The sequence below is a fragment of the Pristis pectinata genome, chromosome 9, assembly GCF_009764475.1.
Source record: "Pristis pectinata isolate sPriPec2 chromosome 9, sPriPec2.1.pri, whole genome shotgun sequence".
Taxonomy (NCBI): domain Eukaryota; kingdom Metazoa; phylum Chordata; class Chondrichthyes; order Rhinopristiformes; family Pristidae; genus Pristis; species Pristis pectinata.
In genome coordinates, this window is record NC_067413.1 from 26,849,143 (window position 1) to 26,867,697 (window position 18,555).

The 18,555-nt window shown below is 40.6% G+C and overlaps 1 protein-coding gene across 1 annotated transcript in view; it reads right to left on the bottom strand.

Annotated features, from left to right (window-relative positions):
• Positions 1-792: 792 nt before the first annotated feature.
• Positions 793-18,555, bottom strand: part of wnt9a (wingless-type MMTV integration site family, member 9A) — a 59,407-nt gene continuing 41,644 nt past the window's right edge. Inside the window, 2 exon segments of the mRNA XM_052023367.1 lie at positions 793-3,821; positions 3,824-3,962. Coding sequence (XP_051879327.1) covers positions 3,481-3,821; positions 3,824-3,962 — 480 coding nt within the window. The 3' untranslated portion in view covers positions 793-3,480.

An 18,555-nucleotide genomic window follows, 5' to 3' on the forward strand; every position in this document is an offset into this window, starting at 1 on the left:
TCACGTAACCAAAACAAGAAAACATTTTTCATAATTCTATACAATATGAGGTTATTCACCACGGCTGCATGCATATCAAACATTCCACCCTCATTTCCACCCTCAATGAAAGTAGCCCTTTGACTGGTTCTTACATCATACTCTTAGCTTAAACCAGTCTCAGAGTTTTCCAGCCTTATCTCGCTGAATTATTGTGACCCAAGTGCTTTCTATGAACTCATTTAAAGTATTTGCTGACATAAGGACCAAACTGGTATATGTCCTGAAACCCACGATGCAAAAAGTCTTGTTGCAGTCCAAAAAAGTAAAAAAGTAATAATCCATGTTCTTGTCAACATGAGTTGATGTTCCTTGATATTCTTGGGGATATTGTGTCTCGATGACACCAATCTGATCATGGTATACAGTTAGTGTATTATGGCATTTTAAGCTGAATGGATCAGTCCTGTAGCCAAGTCAGCTTCAATATCTCATCATTATATTTCTTATTGATTGCTGAATAAAAGCTGGTCACTCTTAATTGGAAACCACACATCTGATCATTCACCATTGAAGCTACATTCCAATTAGATCCAAGCTGCCTAAACTGGATCACATAACCGTTTAAAATGTTGATGCAATATTGATATTCTACCACTAGGTGTAACCAGCATTTTTAATCAATACTATTTACAAGGCATGCCAGTGACATCTAGGAGCAGGAAGCAAATCACTGCATCTTATTTGCAGCAATACAATCTTAGTTTCAGAAGCTGCAGCATGATGGTCTCTGAACATCCTACTGATCTTAGGTGCGCTCTTGTTTTTGCAGTCTTCTTACTTCTTTTAAGAACGTTACCCTAAAGAGGGTAGAGTTGTTTGAATTCAGCCAGTAGAAACGAGGGGTGTCAGGGTTAAATAGTAGTTTGTGAGCATGCTCAGTGATACGTCAAATTGTTATAACAGAGTGAGGAATATGTAATTACTGCCAATCCTTACAGATCTCCAGGCAGTTAAATCCACTTAAGCACAATATGTTAGTGTCAGAGACCAGTCTTTATATGAACATGTTCTGCCATGTCTTTTTAAGTATCTGCCAGTCTTTGGTCTGTAGAACCAGAGTCTTGGGAACAAATTCACATCCTTTCTGCATTCAATGAAAGTAGGCAGCACTCCACAGTTGGCTTTGCACAGAATCTCATAAGAGTTCCCTAGTTTTATTGTCCAGTGCTTTCTCCATCATGTATAATTAGCCTGCAACTGTCATAGAGTGAGAATGGCAGATATTGCTCTGATTATATGATACCTGGTAACTGGAGCATTCTGAGACTTCAACTGCAATTACATCTTCAATCTGGTGTTGATGAAGGACTCATTGGGATGGACTAGTTTGTTTCCTGGCAGACTTCAGGTAAATGATTGAATGAAAGCAATGGGCCACATCTCTTGTCTGCTTTATATCACAAGTATTTTCTGTGTATGATTCCTGCTTGTCAAATTTCTCAGCTTGCAGAGAACCACAATCCATTGGTAAACATTCATATAGGCCTTATAGGCCTTGTTTTGTTAGGAATACCACAAGGTAATGAGATCATTGAGTGTTTGAATTGTGGGAACTCAAAAACATGCTCTGGGGGCACATAACCATCCAAGGTTCACATTTTATAGCCATTTATATGAGCCATTTCATGACAGTTGGCGCTAATTTGAGGATAGTCCCAGCCCCACTATAAACAGAATATTAACGTCTATAGGCATAGACACTGCTGCACATCTTCCAGAAACCCAGCATTTAATAGCCATCAGACTGAAGAATCTACCTGATGCCACCGCTGGATTCAAATGTAGGTCCCAGGAATGAAAGAACCACAAGAAGTTATCACTCTTCTTGGAACTTTTTACATGTACAAAAGCTTCTTTGGTTCCTCATTGTAGTTGGATCATGGGGAACCAACCCAAGCCCTACAGAATACAGAAACCAAATGACCCCGCAGAAAAGGCACACTGAGGTTAAGGAAAGCTTTGCCAAGATCTTGGCAAGATCTCTAAGTAAACTATGGAATGTCTCATGGATTTGGATTCTCATCAGCTTCTACTCCTCCTCTGCCCCTACTCCCTCACCACCACCAGCAATACCACCCCACCCCCACCATTCCCCTCCCTGGAAGGCATGTTCCTTGCAGGAGGGCAGTACCCTGGGAACCAGTCATCCATTGTCAGATTACTAAACAGGACTCATGAAAACAGTAGGTTGCGAGGCTATTTAATCATTGGGGGTTGATAAGGGTAGTGTTGGGGTGGGGAAGGTAGGCTTTGGAACTATAAGCAACATTGCAACTTAAACCCAAAAACTTTCCTTTTACACTCATGCACTTCCAACAAGTGTTACAGTGTAATAACTAGGAAAGAAAGGTACTGTTAGCTTCCTCTCTGTAATCTCAAATCTTACTATTACTTGTCCAGTTCATAAGGGTCAGCACTAGCAATCAAGCCTGTGGCCTTCCTGGAGTGTCCGTCTGAACTACACAAATAATAAATCTATTCAGCTATTACGTTTTATCGGTGATCCCACAAAGCTTTTTGCCTCATATCCTTGGAGCTGGAGCTCCTCCCGGGGAATCAGTCTTAAGGAGTCAGACCTGTCTGGACATAAGAGTCTTTTCCCTATCCCTCAATGTGGGGTAGTGAAACCAAATGAAGAATCCCTGGCTCTATCCCAATGGAGATCAAATAATTCAGTACAGGGAGGAAATCAAACCCAGTCTATGTGGCTTACCGCTAAAGTACAGAGTACATTATATTATACCATTCCATGAAAAAATAAAGAACACCATTAATATGTTGCTGTCCTTATTGATGCTAATTCATCTGAATTCCCACTGAATGTTAAGTATTTGGCTTATGGGCACTTTCTTGGCAACCTTTCATCCAATGAGCTTTGGTTATTTATTGCATAATGGTCTTTCTTCATTCTTCTTCTCGAGCCCAAGTGGAACCACTGAGCTTTGCTGCCTCTGCTCGTCCTGTCCAATACTTGGAAGACATCTTTAAAACTCATTAATTAACTAAATGAGGATCAAGTGGCATGCTTTGCCCCTTAAAACTGTTGGCCTGAACAAATCCAGTGGTAATTAATTAAAACTAATTTTCTCAAATTCTTAACCACCTCATCTGTGAAGCCCTTGTTGTCATGTTCAATTGCCATTGAGATGCACTACCTTTACAGAGATTCATCATATCCATGATGATGCAAATAAAGTAGTTTACTTAGAACCCACCCTTTCACCATTCAATATCTGTCTACCATCTGTGTTGTCTGACTTCAGACTTTAGCTGTTTGAATGCAAAAGATCTGCAGTTTATACATTTGTTGTATTTAGAAACCTGAATTTTCTCTGTACTACTTTTAGGAACATTGGGATTTGTTGCATTGTTTCTTCAGGAAGATCCATTGTGCTCTTCACCCTGGTTTTCCATAGTTTTGTTTTTCTTTGGAAACCGTTAGTCTTTGCAGGTGTATATCTCTTCTCTTTGAGTACATTGTTTACACTCCACATAACAGCACCAGCGCACTTGGCACTGGCAGGGTCGTGTCACCACTCGGCTCTGGGTATTGTGCCCTCGACCACAGCAGATGCTCTCACAATTCTTGTCCTTATAGCATTTCCGCGTTGCAGTACCTGGTGAGTACTTGCTTGGCCGACAGAAGCTTGGCGAGTCATCAATATAGACTAAGTCAGTAGTCCTTGGGATCTGGTTTTGCTGGTGGTAGGTAGCTGCAATGGCTTTCTTCGGTGGTGTAATTTCCCCTTCGCCAGTCGCTTCATTGGTTGTGCTGCCACCTTGAGCGATGTCTCATATTTCAGTTTGAGTAACTTGCCAATCTCATGGAAAGGGGCCAATTGTCTCCAGCAAGTCCGAACGGTGCAGGAACCAGAAACACCATGACATTTGCAGGTGGTCTCCACCCCAGATTTGATAACCTGTAGAAAGACAGGAACACAGATCCAGGTCAACATAGAGAGTTGTTTAGAGTAAATCAACAGTGAAGCCCACATAAGAAATAGGTTAGTAATCATGCATTTTCTTGTCCCATTGTACTAAACTTGACTCTGTTCTGCTCTTATTCTATTGATCCCAGCATCCTTGTCTTTCTCTCACTGCCTAGGAAAATTTGAGTTTACATTCGATTCACTTTCTTTGATTGATTCTGTTTTCACTGCTCTTTCAGGTAATGCATACACATTCACAACAGCTATGTGAAGAATTTTCTCCTTATCTCCCCATTGGTTCTTTTGCCAAGTATGTTAAATTTGTGTCTCTACTTTTAACAGGCCCTCCTGCAATGGAAACTATTACCCTCCATCAGCTTTAACAAACATACAAAAGTGTTTCTTTTAAACAATCCTCTGGTCTAAAAAGAACAATCCCACCTTCCCCATTTTCTCCACATAAATGAAATCATTCATAGAACATAGAACATTAAATAGAACAGGCTCTTCAGCCCCAGGCTCTGTGTCGACCATGATGCCAATCCAAATGAATTCTATCTGCCTACACATGGTCCATATCCCTCCATTCTCTGCCTGTTCATATCTCTGTCTAAATGCCTCTTAAATGTTGCTATCTTATCTGCTTCCACCACTTCCCCTGGCAGCACAGTCCAGGCACCTACCATCCTCTCTGTAAAAAAACTTGCCTTGTCAGTCTCCTTTAAACCTTCTTCCTCTCACCTTAAAGATAAGCCTCGAGTATTTGACTTTTCCACTCTGGGAAAAAGACTCTATCTACCCTATCTATGCCTCTCATAACTTTATAAACTTCTATCAGGTCGCTTTCTCAGCCTCTGGTCTCCAGAGAAAACAGGCCAAGTTTATCCAACCTCTCCTTATAGCTAATACTCTCTAATCTAGGTTATATCCTAGCAAACCTCTTCTGCACCCTCTCTAAAGCCTCCACATCTCTCCTGTAATGCAATGACCAGAAATACACACAATACTGCATATGTTGCCTTATCATCTCTGATAATATTCTATTAGAACTGCTCTGGACAATCTGTACATATTTACTAGAGCGTGGTCCTCAGCAATAGCTATAAAACTCCAGCTGAGGCCTAAAAAATGAACTATAGATCTTTAACATAACTTCCTTGGAGAGGCTCGTCTAAAACAATCTTTTCATGTCCAAATAGGCATGTCAATAATTTCTACAGGACAAGATATGCCAAATCTTCCAGGGTTTCTGCCAGTTTTTTGAGATTCTATCTCCTCATTTTGTGGTCCATGGTGAAAGATTTTAGCACCAGTAAATTTTTTTCAGCCTCAAGTGCAGAACAGTTAAATGAAGGCAAAACTTTCTCCACTCTGCCTTAACAAGAAAGCCTTACACTTAAATATTCGAGTCTTTTACAGCCTCAAGGCATACCAAAGTTCCACAACCAATGAAGTATTTGCTGATGTGACATCACCTCTGTGAAGTAAGAAAGGCAGCGCCCAATTTGTGCACAATAATATCCCACAAGCAGTGGTAAAATAGTAGTAATTGAATGACTAAGGTTGGTCAAGTCACCAGAAGAATCAATCACAGTAATTCTTGGCATACAAGAAAACCATTCAGCTCAACTGTCCTTACCAGCAAAAAGGACAGATTGAAACTAATTCCACTTCTCAGGTCACAAAGTCAGTCAAAGTCGAGTTTATTATCATATGCACAAGTACATGTATGCACAGGTGCAAAGAAAAACGTACTTGCAGCAGCATCACGGGCACATAGCCTCAGATACGCAACATTCACAAGAAAAACAAATTATATACAATTTTTTACAAGAACACAATTAGAACAAAAAAAAAGCTCCATTGTAGTACAAAATGGTCATTGTGTTGCTATACTGAGGTAGTGATTGGGTCCATAGCAGTTCCATAGATTCAGATACTTTTAAAATGTAATGAGGATTTCTGCCTTTATCGTCCTATCAGGCAGTGAGTTTAGGCCCACCACCAATCTTCAGGTGAAAAAGATTCTGCAGTTCCAATCTAATCCTTCTCTTGATAAACTTAAAATCAATGCCCTCTGAGTTATTAAGTTTACTATTAAGACAAGTATTTCTTATTTACTCTTCATAGGACTCTCATAATTTTAACACTTCAATTAAATCTTCCCTCAGCTTCCTCTGTTCACAAGAAAGCCACCCCAATCTAATCAAACATTGTTTGGAATTAAACCTCCATCCTGACAGCATCATTGTAAACCTCTTCCAAATTTTCTTTTATATTAACAGACCTGATGGGCCAAATGGCCTACTTCTGCTCTTTGGTCTTGTGATCTTCCTTCCTGCCATTTGATGATCAAAAGTGTATCCAGTACTCTGCTACTTTACGGTCAGTGCTATGAGATGTATAATGTTCAGATGAGAGTCTTGCCTGCACATTACCTTAAAGGATTTGATGATATCTTGTCTGGGCAAACTGTGATCTCAGAGATGGAGAAGCAATGTCAATCCAATTCACTTTGACCAATAGGGAAAAAAAAAATCTGGGATCTTCTTGGTTCAGGAAAGACAGCAACTTTTGGAAACATAACAAACCTGCTTGGTCCAACAAGTGCAATATTCTTGCACAGATCTCAGTCTCACTTTCTCACTGCAAATCCTTGTTCTCTCTAATAATACAACTGTGTGCCACTCAGTTTCCTTCTTCAGTGGCTTCCCACTGTAATTATTGGGAAAAGCAGTGCCAGACTTCTAACATTGCTTGGAAAGCCTGTTATTTATTTGTGTCCCTTAATAGTTAAATAGAGTCATAGAGTAATATGGCATGGACACAAGCTCTTCAGCCCAATTGGTCCATCCGGACCAAGATGCCCATCCAAGCTAGTCCCATTTGCCTGTGTTTGGCTCACAACCTTCTAAACCTTTCCTATCCATGTACCTGTCCAATTGTCTTTTAAACATTGTTATTGTACCTGCTTCGACCACTTCCTCTGGCAGCTCATTCCATACAGGTATCACCCTATGAGTAAAACAGTCGCCCCTCAAGTTCGTATACCTTTACACAAATACTTCAGTAAAAAAAAATGAAATAAGTGTTACTATACATTCCAGATCCCCATTGATCAGTCATGAAGCTGGTGGTGTGCTTTCCCTTTGAACCATTGCACTTCATGTGTCCAGCGAGCTGTTAGCTTCTGACATAGTAACATTGAAGGAACGTTCAGATCCCATGTTACCCTCGGAAAGGCACTCAGATAATAGTGTTCTCATTCTCCTGCTGCTCACGTCCTTCAAGATGATAGATGTTAGAGGTTTAGAAGATGCTGCTCAAGAAGCCTTGGAGCTTTGTCCATATATTTGACTGTTAGTACTGCAGCCATAGGGGAGGCAATGGATGCTTAAGCCTTAAATGCAGCTCTTGTCATCCAGTTTCAATGTGGCAGTTCATTAGCACCTTTCTCAGGAAAAGTAGAGAGAGAGAGAGAGAGACAGAGAGAGACAGACAGACAGAGAGAGAGAGACAGAGAGAGAGAGAGAGACAGAGACAGAGGGAGAGACAGAGGGAGAGACAGAGGGAGAGAGAGAGAGGGAGAGAGAGAGAGAGAGAGGGAGAGAGAGAGAGGGAGAGAGAGAGAGGGAGAGGGAGAGGGAGAGAAATAAGTGTAGCTTTACAAATATCGCCCATGTCCCAAAGGTAAATTAATAATTTAAACAGGTTGATGTGGGGTCCATGGATCTGTCAGAAGTGCAAATGGAGAAATCTGTTGCTAGCAAGCAAAGAGTTCAATGCAGAGACTTCTTTATATTAAATGTAATCCTTTGTTTTAGAGCAATGGGAAATATGAAATATAAACTATAAACTATAAAAGCCTACGTAAGCAAAAGTGAAAGCTGACATTGCTGGCATAAACCCAGTATCAATTCCACCTGTAACTCCTTTACAACTTACATTGGTTTGTAACCTTGAAAGAGTTAATGTTACGTCTGAACACTCACAGTTTTATTTGCTGTCAAATTTACATTACTTCTCCCCCTACCCCTTGCTCCCAATGGACTGCTCCACTGGTGATGTCATGAGTTGAATCTCTGCCATGCTCTGTGCATTATCTGTTAACCCCATGACATCATCTAGTGGAAAAGTCTGTCTGAAAAACAGGGGAATAGCATTTGGCATCACTATTTAAGGTGTGATATTTAGAAGGCTTAATTAACTAAAAGATATTCTCCCTCCAATTTTGCCCATCGTATTTTCCTTAGGCCATCAGAAACATGGGAATAAGATACTCAGTTCTAAGGCTGCATCACCACGTCCTGGATTCCTCCTCTGGAAGAGTTTCCCTGTATGGATGCTATGGAATCCCTTTATCGCTTAAATCCATTGATTGGGTGACTCCTCAGTTAGGAGGGGAGATTGAATAGGCTGGGTTTGTTTTTTCTGGAGCAAAGGAGGCAGAGGGGTGATCTGATAGAGGTATATAACATTATAAGAGGCAAAGAGAAGGTAGATGGTCAGAATCCTTTTCACATGGTAGGAGTATCAAAAAACAGGGGTCAAAGGTTTAAGGTGAGAGGAAGGAGTTTTCTCTTCCCACAGATGAGACCAAAATCTGTTGAGTATTTCCAGAATTTTCTGTTTTTTATTTTAGGGTTCCGGCATCTGCAGTCTTTTTGATTTTAACTTGAGTTTTAAAGAGGAATTGAGAAGAAAGATTATTCTAATACACAGAAAGTGGTTGCTATATGGGACTCACTGCCAGAGGAAGTGATGGAGTCAGATATAATCACTACGTTTAAGAGACATTTAGATAGGCACAAAGCATTGAAGGATCCAGACTTAATGTGGGCAAGTGGGATTAGTGTAGATGGACATAAAGGTCTGCATGGAAATGGTGGGCCGAAGGGCTCATTTCTGTGCTGTACAACTCTATGACTCTATGACACAACTTCTAGTCCACCACAGTTAGGAAAATATTTTGATTTATTTTGCTCACATTCAAAGTTCATGACCTCATACTTCCCATGTTGAACTCCAGTAGCCTGAGTGTTGCCTGCACATGAAGACATGTCCGTTTGTACCTCCCTACTTCCAAACAGAAAACCTTAGGATTGGATTTGGACTCACAATGTCTGCATTACTATTCCAAGACCACAACCACAGAAGATTCTTTGCACTGTCCATTGAGCACTTCCGGATCAAGTTCAGCGTAGCTACAGGTAGATCTTTTCTCTGTCAAAATCAGGACATCAGAGATCAGAAATAACTTCCCACTCCTGTCTGTACCATCAACTATGCCTTCAATAAGTTCTTATCACACCTCCGTACACATCAGTTATTAAATAGGTCAAGAAAAAGCAGAGGCTATTTGTTTTCAGCAAAACACAACATATAACAGTGGGATGAATAGGCAGTTAAGCTGCTTTTGTTGTTTTAGGAATAATAGATGGCCAGGTTAACAAAAGTACTCCATGATTGACTGTGGAAAAGGTCCAGTAGTCTTAACATTCACTTCAACCACTGGAATAGGCCTTGGTTTAATTTAGCAGTAAAAGGACTGAAGTTCCAGCATTATTGTATTCTTGTAATACTGCACCGTCAGCTATCTATCATTACCACTGGGAAGATATCCATAGCAGTCAACTGAGAGGAGTAGAACTCCCTTGGTCTGTACTCCTCTTTCTCTCACTCTCTGGAAACACCGGTACTTCATTTGGCATTGCATCACCAGGAAGTCAGATGGGAATCTGATTGTGTGGGTGTAAGCCTGCTGCCAGCATAGCGTGCACTGTTGCTCTAATAAACAGCACTGTGTTACTGAGACACTGAGGATTTTGCAGAGGAAATGATCACTCATCAATCAGGGACTGACTTTGACAAGAGCATAAAAGGAAATTAATGGGAAGGAATCCATTTATTTTTAATTTATTCTGGGTATGTGGGCATTTCTGGCAAGGTCAGCATTTTTGGTCATTCCCAATTCCTTGACAGAATGTCTTGCTAAGCTACTTCAAAAGAAAGATTAGAATCAATCACACTAATTTTAAGAATCTAGACTTATTCATGGGCCTGATGGCATAAGAACAGCAGGCCTCCCTCCCAAACCGACAGTGGTAAACTAGTTGAGATTTTACAAAATTGGCATAATTTCACAGGACACTTTTACTGATTCGTGCTCTTCCAGGCTTTTTTTCAAATTCTCAAATTCTTAAATTACCTTGGTGTTATTATAAATCCATATTATTTTGGATTCTTAGTCCAGGCCTCCAGGTCATTACTGCCACTAAATTCTCAATCATATTTGTACCTTATTTCAAAAAGAAAAGTACATTTTTTCCTTTATTAGACAACCTACGCTGGTCTGAAATGGCATTGAGTTGATAATTGGACTATTACAACCTACAGGCAACAAACTATTGTACATCCTCCAGAAAAAATGTGCATTTATCTATTATATTTGGAACTAAAAAATTACTCTGGAACCTTTTTCCAAATTCCTTCTGTTTTTCTATTGCATACTTTTAATTCACAGCATTCAACATTTATCCAAAGTAATTGAAGGTGAAGATGCAATAGTCCAAGATCACAGTCTAAGCTCAGCCCAGCCTGTTGAGATAAAAGAGGTCATTATATTATTCACTGTGAAATGAATTGAGCAATGTAAATCTACCTCCCTGAAGGCATGTGTCCACAACACAAAACCAATTTGGGAGTGATTGTCAGAAAGGTCACAGCATAATTTGGGAAGGAAATAATGGCTAGGTGGGGTGGAAACATCATCTTACATTGGGGGAAAATGGAGTTGTCTTCTGAAGTCAAAGCTAAAATACATCAGTCGAAAACATCGCTCTCCATCTAGTGTACCTGATCTGACGAGCTAATGGCGGATATTGAGTGAATGAAATGAGTTGAGTTTCAACTCCAATACTAAGTGGTTGAATTGTCCTGATGGCAGGTCAGTGGTTCCATGGAGAAATTGATCCCTGTCCTCCTAAATGCTTCTGAGACCTAGACTAGATACAGCAGGCACCTCAAGGCACCAATGTAATCTCTGCAGAATCCTCCAAATTCACTGGAAGGAAAAACAAACCAATGTCAGTGCCTTCTCCCAGGCCAACCTCCCTAGTATGGAGGGCATAATTACACCCAGTCGGCTCCACTGGACAGGCCATGTTGTCCATGTGCTTGACAGTAGGTCCCAAAGCAGATAGAAGTCCTCCCCAGGTTACCACAAGTATCCATTCCTGTGAACTGTTTGTAACCCAAACTGTTCGCAAGTCAGGAATGCAGCCACGATCTGAGTTCCTACATGGTAGAAGATACCGCAGAAGATACCTGCAGCCCCACAGCAGCTAGTAAATCCATCCTGTTGGTCTCCCAAATGCTCATGCATATGTAGAGGCTGTACATAAGTCAGGCGTTCATAAACTGGGGAGGACCTGTACACTGTTCCAAGCTCTGGTACAGGAAGAAATTACCAGGCAGACAGAGGAAAAGGATCAAGAATGTGCTTAAAGCCTCCCTTGAAAAATTGCAACAGTTCCAGTTACTCCTGGGAATCCCTGGCCTATGACCACTCCAAGCAGAGAAGAACATTCAGAACAATACTGAAAATTTTAAGTCCATGCATTCAGAGCACACAGAAGCTCCGTGTAAATGGGAGATGTGCACCATTTCATAAACCACCCATCCACACTGCAGTTCCACGTTGACCGTATCCAAATAGATGGCAGTTTTGTGTTGTGGGCACATGGCTTCAGGGAACTGGATTCACGTTGCTGGATGCAGTACCCACAAAACTGAAGTAGAAGCAAGTCATTCCCCGTCCTGAAGGACTATCTAAGAAGGGAAGTTTCCACCACTTGTGACCTGGTTAGCACTCATAAACTGCTCTGTTATGCGGACAAACGCAGCAGTAAGGCCAGCTGTACAATGTGAGCCACATAGCCACAAAAGGTTAGTGTGACTGCAGGACTGGGGTAGCTGTTGAGTGCGGCCTAAATCCAGTGCAATCCAGCCCTATATTTCATATCCTGATGGGCTCCGTAAATAAACATAAACAAAGAATCCTAATTTAGATGCACATTTTGGCCAATCATGGGAACAATTATTTGAGGCGTACAGACCAAGAGGCCCAGATTGGTGGCTTGGTCTGTTCAGAGCTTGCAGTTCTCAGCTGGGTGGTTGATGTATGCTGCAATTAAGCCCAGTGGCCCTCAGTTAAATAAGTATGTCCTTAATCAATCTTAAGATGTCTCTGCACAGAAATAAGGATGTGTGTTTGGTTCATCAGCGAAACTCTCATGAATGAATGGATTGAACACTTGCTCTTTGGGATCATGCCTGAAGCATAGAATTTGGAGGAAATACAGAACATTAAGCATGTTAAATCTTACCCCAGCAAGTTAACAAGTTCCAAAAACAAAATAAATTAATAGGAACACAATCAAGGAATACTGAATAAGTTTTAACTGGGTATCTCACACTGGAGAATTTACAGCCTAAATTTGAGAGAGCATTTGCAAGACAGATTGCCATTAATTTAAATCCCAAATTAAGAATGATTTTTGTTCTCATTGGGATTAGCACTTTTTAAGCAGCTGCCTTTTTTCTCTCAGGGACAGTGTACTCAGGAAGAGAAAAGAAATTTGTTTTTTCATGAACAACTCATTGAGAGGAAGACTTCAACCTCAACACACAAGTAGAAAAAATTGAAGAGGTTCTCCTTAATTACCTCATCCTCACTCCAGACAAGCAACTGTTTCACAATGAGCTGGAACTCACTGAAAGTACTTCTGAGCATTCAAGCCAGAGCATCTGTGCTGCACGCTACTGGTTTTTGCCAGTCATTGTGCATTTAAGATTTAATAAGTGTGAGGAGGAAACAAAACAGAAATGACAAAAAAAATCATTCAGATTGATGAGAAACAGACTGAAAACTAAGATTGAGATGAAGAAGAATAAAGAAAGAGAAACCAAAAAGCATGCAGATGGATGGACAGATGGAGAGAAGCAGGTGAAGAGATGTGGTGGTGAAGAGAAACAGATGAAGAACTGACAGGAGGGGGAAGCTAGAAAACGAGCAGATTTTGAGAGATAAAAAGGGGAAAGAGAACAAGTGAGAAACAAAACAACTGCAGTTGGAATGAGGAGGAAAGCAAAGCAAGAAAATAAATAAAATAAAAATTAAAGTGGAAAAAAAGAACAGGTAGAAAAGAGATTAAAATATCAGGTAAAAGTAAAGAAAATAATTGAAAGAGGGGCAGAAAAGAAAAGGAAGCAGAGAATTCCAGCTGGCAGTTCCAACATTAAATTTCACTTCCTGATTATATACACCTGCCCAGCTTGTTTGAAAAATGATTATTTTCTCTTTAAGCAGTGAGCACTGGAGATTGGTAGAAGCCAGCTCTGCCCATCTGTGAGGATAGATCACACCTGTGAGCTGGCTGATCATTTTCTGAGATGATGGAAAATTGAGGTACTTGAGGCGAGATTCAAAAAATAATGAAATTGCTCTACATTTTCATCACCTGACTGATTCAGACACCCACCTTTAAGTCAGACAGTCATGGGTTCAAGCCCCACTCCAGAGATTTAAACAAATAATCCAGGCTGAGTCTTTCATGCCTCACTTGCGCAATAAAACAGAAAATGCTGGAAATACTCAACAAGACAGGCAACATTGGTGGAGAGAGAAAGAAAGTTAATGTTTCAGGTCCATGACCTTTCCTCAGTTCTAATAAATGATTATCATCCTGAAACATTGGCCTAGAAATTGCTTTACCACATTTTACTGGCATTAAAATAGCACTGACTGTCCCCCAAAGCCACTTTTATAGGCCCTATAAATAGCACGATTTTCAATTGTGACGTTCAACAGCAAGGCTGTTTAATGCCATGTTGTGTCAGTTTCAGCACACACTGCTGTTTTGATCAATTACAAGTTATTGCAGATGCCAGCATTTAATCTAGCAGCTATGACACAAATAGACATCCCTTAAAAGGAACACAAACAAGTAGCATAGGAAGTGAGGGGAATAGAAAGGGGGAAAGAGAGAAGGAGAGAGAGGGGAAGAATTTTCTGCAGGGAGCTTAGGCACCATGGTTTGTGAAACTTATGCCAGGAGGGAGTGTTGTCCACCAGTAGAACTGGGGCCTGGAAGTAGAAGGCTTATGTTTTCTCCTCCAGGAGTGAGAAAACATGGCTATTAGAGGAGCACCTGCAAGAGATTTCACAACCTGACAAGAAAAGGCAAGTTAAGCTGCAGAACGACAAAAGGACTGTTTTTGACCATCTCCCATCTTTATCACACCAATGACATTGTAACCCTTCCATCCCTCACACAGTGGTCAAGCTTTCAAATGTAGGATATTGAAAAGGTCATCCAACATCCTACTTTTCCTCCATTTAGATCAAGTCAGTGAGTTGGAGGCACAGATGGAGGCCACACAAAGTTTTTCTGCTTCTATCCCACCTTATCCTGATCCAGTTGGCGAGCTCCCTCTGCCGCAGAAGCAGCTTAAGGCCATTCAGGAACAGTGATATACCACCAGGCAGCAACTTAATATCATCACTGAGTACACCAGTGCCTATTTCTCTTTAACAGTAGCAGCTCATACACCTCCTCATTGTGCATAGAGTCCTGGCTGACTCCAAACAGAGGAGTGAAGGTAGATCCCATAACTCTGACTCTGTCAGCTGCTTCAGCTTTACTCTGGAGGCAAAAACAGCAGCAGAGTCTGGGTGTCAGCAGATAATTGCACTATCTTCTCCTCAGTTCTCTGAGAAGTCAGCTTATGTATAGGTTCACTACCAGCTGTAATGAGATCTACTCCAAGTTAATATAAATCTTTGTGCAATTAGCTCTGACACAAGAGATGCTAATTGATCCAATTATTAGGCTGTTTAATGTCATTTCAAGTTCTCTCTAGCTGCAGTATTTTGCTTTTGAAAGGCTCTCTAAAGTACTTTCCCTTAGATGAAAAAAATACAAAAGTCCCATCTATCCTCACAAGCGTATATGACAATGTTAAAAAAAGGTGAGTTCTCCCTGTTGCTCTGGCCAATATATTCATCCCCAACCCAACATCAGAAAAAAATCTATATGATGTGTGTTATACCTTGCTGTACTTAATGGAAGCTTCTGCATTTCATAATTGCAATGATGTCAAAAGTACTTCATTGGCTCTAATATCAAATGAGGCAATAGAGGGGAGGGGTTGGGTGTGGTGATAAAATGCACCATATAGATAGCTATTCTTTCTCAGTGATATGTATTTGTATCTAAAAATGAAAGTGCATGTATATAGTACCATGCATGCTTTGTATATTTAAGGCATAGTTATTGCAATGCAGAAAATGAGACAGCACACAGCAGGACCTCCAAAATGGCAATGAGATAATGACCAAATAATTTGTTTTAGTGATGATAATTGAAGTGTGAATGCTGACTGGAACTCTGGAACAATTCCCTTCTCCTTTTGAAATGGTGCTATGGGATTTGTTATGTCCATCGTAAAACCCTTTAGCTATCAAATAGAGTGAAAATCAGAAGAGACATCTAACAGGTGACTGAATCAATTTGATCCGCATAATATTCATCATTACTCAGCAGTAGTAAGACCAAATTACGAATCAGAGTTAAAAAGAAGAAAAGTAATAAATAATTGATAATATGTTAAATTCCACCATTCCAGCATTCTTTTGTTGTGTGGTGAATAAGGCTACTTTGTCATTATGAGATATCAAGTGCACTATGTATAATAACTTCCTATTATTTCTTTCTATATAACATAAATGAACCATCTTCATGACCATATTTCCCAATTCATGATCTTTTAAAACTATTTTTATTGTAATTCAAAATCCTAAATTTTCATGGTGGGATTTAAATTTTATTTTCTGAATTTTTAATCTCAGTCAATTCTTAATGAATACTTTGCTTCAGTGTTCACCAGGGAAAGGGACTTTGCTGAATGTGAAGCCAGCATAGAACAGGCTAATGTGCTGGACCATGTTGAGGTTAAGAAAGAAGTACTGTTGCAGCTTCTGAAAAACATTAGGATAGATAAGTCCCCGGGGTCGGAAGGGATATACCCCAGGTTACTACGGGAGGTGAAGGAAGAGATTGCTGGGGCATTGATGATGATCTTTGCGTCCTCCGTTGCCACAGGAGTGGTATCAGAGGATTGGAAGAATGCAAATGTTGTTCTGTTGTTCAAGAAAGGTAATAGGGATAATCCTGGGAATGATACACCAGTGAGTCTTATGTCAGTGGTGGGCAAACTATTGGAGATGATTCTTAGGGACATGATTTACGAATAAGGGTAGTCTTATTAGGGATAGTCAGCATGGCTTTGTGAGGGGCAGGTTATGCCTCATGAGCCTAATTGAGTTTTTTGAGGAGGTGACAAAACAAATTGATGAAGGTAGAGCGGTGGATGTGGTGTATATGAATTTTATTAAGGCGTTTGACAAGGTTCCCCACGGTAGGCTCGTCCAGAAAGGCATGAGGCACGGAATCCATTGAAACTTGGCTGTGTAGATTTGGAATCGGCTTGCCCACAGAAGGCAGAGGGTGGTAGCAGATGAAGCATATTCTGCCTGGAGGATGGTGACTAGTGGTGTTCCACAGGTATCTGGTGAGGATTTAGAGAGAGTGGAGAGGAAATTTACCAGGATGCTGTCTGGATTAGAGAACATGTCTTATGAGAAAAGGTTGAGTGAGCTAGGGATTTTCTCTTTAGAGCAATGAAGGATGAGAGGTGACTTGATAGAGGTGTATAAGATTATGAGGGGCATAGATAGAGTGGAGAGCCAGCACCTTTTCTCCAGGGTGGCAATGGCCAGAACCAGAGGACATCCATTTATGGTGAGAGGAGGAAAGTTTAGGGTAAATGTTAGACGTAGGTTTTTTTACACAGAGAGTGGTGGGTGCCTGGAATGCTCTGCCAGGGCTGGTGGTATAGGCTGATACAATAGGGACATTTAAAAGACTCATGGATGTAAGAAAAATGGAGGGAAGGGTTAGATTGATCATAGATTGAGTAGGTTTATATACTGTAGGTCAGCACAACATCGTGGGCAAAAGGCCCGTACTGTGCTGTATTGTTCTATGTTCTATTACTGGTTTACAAACCTGGTAACAAAACCTCTACACTGCAGCAATCTTTGGGCATGTCACTAAAACAAGAATAGCAACCCTCCTGTCTTCCAACACATTTACATTTCTATATGCAACCAACAGTACAGCATTTATTTACAGAGCTTCTGTAGAATTGTTAAGAACCATAAGAATAAAAATTGTACATAAGCAATCTATGATGTGATATTTTACTTCTAACATTGAGTTGTGTGTTTTGCCTGCTTCTATTTACCCCAGCATCTTAAGGGTCAAATGTTAAAATAAAACAAATCACACACCTGTCATGGAATTCTGTTACATTAGGAACACAAGTCTGGAAGTTACTAAGACCTCCAGGATTCTCCATCAATGACTTCTAATGGCAAAGCTCTGCACTGGGAAAATTTACCTTACGATATTAGAGAGCATGAGCTCTGGGAAATTTTGTATTGTGAATGTAAGCATTTGTGATAACAGAGTTCAAGCTAATCAAACCAATCTTTCACATATTACCCTAACAACTGCCCAACAGGGCGGGAGAGAATGACTTTCATTCCCTCCTTTCTGGGCTGGGTTTCAGCCCAGCCTCTGGAGGCAATTGGCCAGTATTCCAACCTGCTCCTCTGCCCAGTCTGTAGCTAACAAGGCATTTTTTAAAAAAACATTAATGTTCTGTGAGGCCAAGTATTCAGATGTAGCTCAGTGACTCAACAGCAGAATAAGTAAAATTTGAGAACTCACCAGCTATATGAATGTAACACTCAATTACAATCTGGGGAGTGTTCAGAACAAAGTTCAAGAGAGGTAAGCAGCACCCTCAGTGCTCAAAATGTTAGTACATTTCCTGAGCTTGTATCTTGTTTAACTGAGCACAATGCAAAGCTGAACTGATTATTTAAAACAAATGCAAATAGTTCCCACACTGGAGATGTTTATTTCCCTTCCAGCATTCTCCCATTTGTCCTGAAGATCCTTTTTCATCATTCTTCATGAAAAAGGGACAGCAACGTATAACAAACTCTTCCACTGTGGAGGCCATCATAGCTGAGCTTGATCATGTCTTCACTTGCATGTAACATCCAGGATAGAGACCTTGAGTCTAAAGACTGTGCGACAAAGTAGATCAGCTAACTTGCCACACAGGCTGAGATCAAACCTGGGATCTTCATAGAATGGTCACAGCACTGAAGGAGACCACTTGTCCCATACGGTTCATATTGGCTCTGTGCAAGACCAATCCAGCTGGTCCCAGTTCCCCCACCCTCTCCCTATAGCTCTACAAATTCTTTCCTTTCAGATACTTATCCAGCTCCCTTTTGAACAATACAATTGAATCTGCTTCATCACTACCCCTGGCAATGACTCCAGATCCAAACCTCCAACAGTGCAAAAATATTTTTTTTTTACTTTTGGTTCTTCTGCAAATTATCCCTTCATCCCTTAGATCCTAACCAATGGAACTCTGTCTA